Source organism: Amphimedon queenslandica, unplaced genomic scaffold (genome assembly GCF_000090795.2).
Source record: "Amphimedon queenslandica unplaced genomic scaffold, v1.1 AMPQUscaffold_10360, whole genome shotgun sequence".
NCBI lineage: Eukaryota > Metazoa > Porifera > Demospongiae > Haplosclerida > Niphatidae > Amphimedon > Amphimedon queenslandica.
Window position 1 is genome coordinate 1 of NW_003549369.1, and position 3901 is coordinate 3901.

Genomic DNA, 3901 nt, shown 5'->3' on the forward strand with positions numbered 1-3901 from the left:
CAAGATTAAGGTTCAGGTAAAGCACAAGAAACATTAATTAAAAGGAAATAGAGTCAATAAGATAGTCAGCGAATCATAATAATTATTATAATTAAATAAGGTCACAATTATTATTATTATTATTATTATTATTATTATTCAAATTTTAAAAAGTAACTTGACAGCTTTAAAAGAGCCGGTTTAGACATACTTAACAACCACTTCTTTACCAGATACCTTAAAGAGAACATTGTAGATGTCTTTAAAAGTTTGTCCTTTTGGTCGCCAGTCGAATACATAAGTAGCTGCTTCAAATTGAAGAGAATCAGTCTTTGCAGATGCAAACGTTTCCTTCAAATTAAGACTATCAAAAATAGAGACACAAGACTTATCTAGGTATTCCTTATAGCGTTCAATGCTTTCTAAAGCTTCTACAATATCTATTTCTTCAACTACAAACTCTAACATTTCAATATCTACTAATGAACAGCACTCTTCTTCAATCAGATTTAATATAGAATCGTATGTTGCACATACGACTAATTTTGATGCTAGATCAGTCCTGCGTACTTTGACAAGAGTTTTCAAGATGCCAAAATCAGGACTCTGTTTCACTATAGCAGCTTGAACTTTATACATCATTCTTGCATAAGATTTTCTTATTGATTCAATTTGTTTAGTGATACTTTTTCCAACTGGAATTTCAACTAGATCTATTACACATAATTTATTGGATTAAAAAGAATGGCTTACTTGTAGGTGTGATTGCACTGCTACTTGCATCCTCTATGAAAATGATGAGAAAGCATTAGATTACTTTTAATTAATCCAAACCCACCATGTTTCTCATCACTTAAGGATTCTTTAAACACTTCATTGTCATAATCTCTAAGTAACCGCTGTCCATCATATTGATAATGAGGACTTTTACATAGAATAGAAGCATATATTTGAAGAGCTTTTCCATTCACTTTAATAGCTTCTCTAAGAGCAGAAATCAGGGCATTGCTTTGAGCAAAGCCATCCATTGACTTCATGCTTGATGCTAATTCTTCTGATATTACTTGCTTTTCCTGAAGTACTGCTACTACATCCATAAAATTTTCAGAAAGATCGATAGATCTGCACTGGTTCTCGAAAATAGCCAGAAAAGGACGCTCTGCAGTAGACTAAATAAAACGACAGCTTATTGATAAAAACTCACTCTCTCTATCTAAATTGGTAGCTACATTGAAAAGTCCCATAGATCTTAGAGAATCTGACAATGAATCCCAGGTAGCTCCTCCTCTCCTATCAACATCATCAGCTCTACGTAGCCATTTAGACAAGCAATCAAGCAGACATTCAGATGCAGTAGAATTATTAGAGCGAATGACATCCAATGTCCCTTTTTGTAGTCCTAGTCTCAAACCAAGATCAAACCACTTGTCGGGCTTGAGTTGACATTTATTTACTAGCAAATCATGAATATCAATGTCATCTGTTGGTGCAATAACTTGTGAAAAATATAGTTTCATTGTTAACAGTATACCTGAGGGCTGTAACACTTTCTTCAACATTTTTTTTCTTTTTTCCTCCAACACTATAAACTACATTCACTTTATGAAACAATTAACATCAGCTTACGTCTCTTTAACTCTTTCAGTTCTGCAGCTTGGGATGATATTCTCTCCTCACACTCAGCTAAAGACCTCTTTAGATCTAGTAAAAAGTACATGCATGGCATGACACATACATACATGTACATATACATACATGTACATATACAATGTATGTACATGTATGTGTATTAGATTTAGTGTTCCAATTCAATTGTTCATTGTTCAATTGTCTGTTTACTCTAAATGTAAGCAACAACAATGATACCTGATTCAGATTTTGATAAACGCTCATTGTCCATTAAAACAGCACTCAATTGTTTTTTCCTAGTTGCTTGTAACTCGATGAGCTCAGATTCCGAAGCTGCACACACACAGTTATTAATTAATTAATAAAACCAAAAATTATAATATTATACTTGATATTTCTGTTGATTCAATGTGCTCTTCAGTAAATTTACATAAAAATGTAAAACCAACAATTACTAACTAATAAATACCTGTTTTCAAAAATTGTTGCAAACTTTCCGTCCTTAGTAACTCTATACAAATGATAAACACATGATAATTATATCTATTATACAGGCAGGTTCTCATGCAGGAATGGTCAGGGGCAACGACTCTAACAAATGAACAACCAGTTTTGCAGTTCATTAGTTACTCTTACTTAGACCAACCATGAAATTAATATTAATAACCATAACATGCTAATATTCTATTTTTGGTCATCTAGTATTGTATACATAAATTAAAAATGTCTGGTCACCTCATATTTTTAGGCAAAACCCTGATCATTATTTTAGGTACTGAAAATTTAATTTAAAAAATTTTAGTGCAAAACCCTCAATGTTTGTCACACATTGTATAGTGTGTACATATTGGTTGTATGTGTAAACTAAAATTTTGCAGTGAAATATTTTCATTAATACAATATTTATTATTATACATACATGTCATTATACCTTCGTTCATGCTAAATTGAAAATTTTCTTCAACACTTTTTATCTCCTGAAAGTAATGATGAACTAGTAAAAATTTAAACTACTTTTTACTTACTTTTTCTTTATTTCTATCATATAGAGTGTAGTGGCCAATAGTTAACTGAATTAAATCAAATTCTTTCAGTAATGTGGGAAGATTAGCTTGGGCTTCTAAGAACAAAGCATTCATCAGGTACAGTGGAGCATAGCAGATGATGAGGATCGAGTTGGCCTTTTCAATAGTTTGAACAACAACTTCATTAGCCAAATCATCAAATGCTCTTTCCAGTAACAGACGGATATCCTCCAGTAAATGATCTGATGGCTCCCAGTCAAGAAGAAACCCAATCTTTTCACAAGTTAGAGAACTGTTTGAGGCTAACACAAGCTTTTTGCTCAAAGTAAATGCAAGCTTCATTTCATTTGAAAACTTCTTGATTTCTTCTTTGTATCCTGAGACAAGGGATATTCCATCCTCTAGATCATAGCGATTAGCAATAGTCTCCATTGCTGCTACATTGACAATATTGCATTTCTTTTCTATGATTTTTAAGAGACCGTTAAAGGATCTGGTCCGTTGTAATTGAGATTTCAGCTCTGGGTCAAAACGCTCCAAGAATCGCTTCAATTCTTCTAATTTTGTTTTCTCTGATAATATAGACCTCATTTTTTCTAAAAAAACACAAAACTTTCCTCTCATTGCTTCGAAACTGCATTCATGAGCAGCTCTATTGACACGAATTTCTTTCTCTGAAATAAAAACAAAAAAATATTTAAATTAATTGAAACTAATTTAGAAACATCTACCTTGTAACTGTGGTTGTGTTGAATCATCATTATTCTGAACAGTAGTCAAGTATATACTACATAAAACAAAATAATAAAACGATACTGTAATACCATATACGCCATATATTTCACAGGTATAAAATTTCGTGATTTAGCTGCATTTTTGTATTTGCGAATAAAAATTTCGTGATTTTGTTGTAATTATGACACCTACTATACAATCAACATGCTGCTATTTTGTGAATTTTAATCTCATAAATTTTTTCAAAATGAGAAAATCGCAAAATTTAATCCCCGCAAAATATATGGTGTATACGGTATAAAGTACATCATTTTAAATGAAATATTAAAACAATAAAACATATACATGTACTTGCTATAATCTTCAAATATTTCTTGGCCTATAGAAGCTGTTATTTCAAATTTTAGAAACACACCAGCCAGTGCTCTCAACTTTTCATGATCTTCAGCTACTGTCACGCAAACAGCTCTTAATGGCTCACCGACAAGCAAACTTCCACCCTGTATTTTATCAAACTGCATCTTTTTTGATAC

General features: G+C 32.0%; 1 protein-coding gene across 2 annotated transcripts; it reads right to left on the reverse strand.

Annotated features, from left to right (window-relative positions):
• Positions 1-50: 50 nt before the first annotated feature.
• On the reverse strand, positions 51-3895 carry LOC109590195 (uncharacterized). 2 transcript variants are annotated; one of them, XM_020006115.1, is made up of 14 exons: positions 3720-3895; positions 3365-3420; positions 2634-3307; positions 2540-2585; positions 2078-2119; positions 1997-2023; positions 1846-1941; positions 1606-1680; positions 1511-1561; positions 1184-1459; positions 818-1138; positions 733-765; positions 550-692; positions 254-343 (listed from the first exon to the last, which is right to left on the reverse strand). In XM_020006115.1, exons 1-14 carry the CDS (start codon positions 3887-3889, stop codon positions 338-340), a joined length of 2016 nt encoding a protein of 671 aa, XP_019861674.1. In that variant the 5' UTR covers positions 3890-3895; the 3' UTR covers positions 254-337. The 2 variants fall into 2 exon arrangements, with proteins under 2 accessions (XP_019861673.1, XP_019861674.1); XM_020006114.1 differs by having other exon boundaries at positions 51-692.
• Positions 3896-3901: the final 6 nt, after the last annotated feature.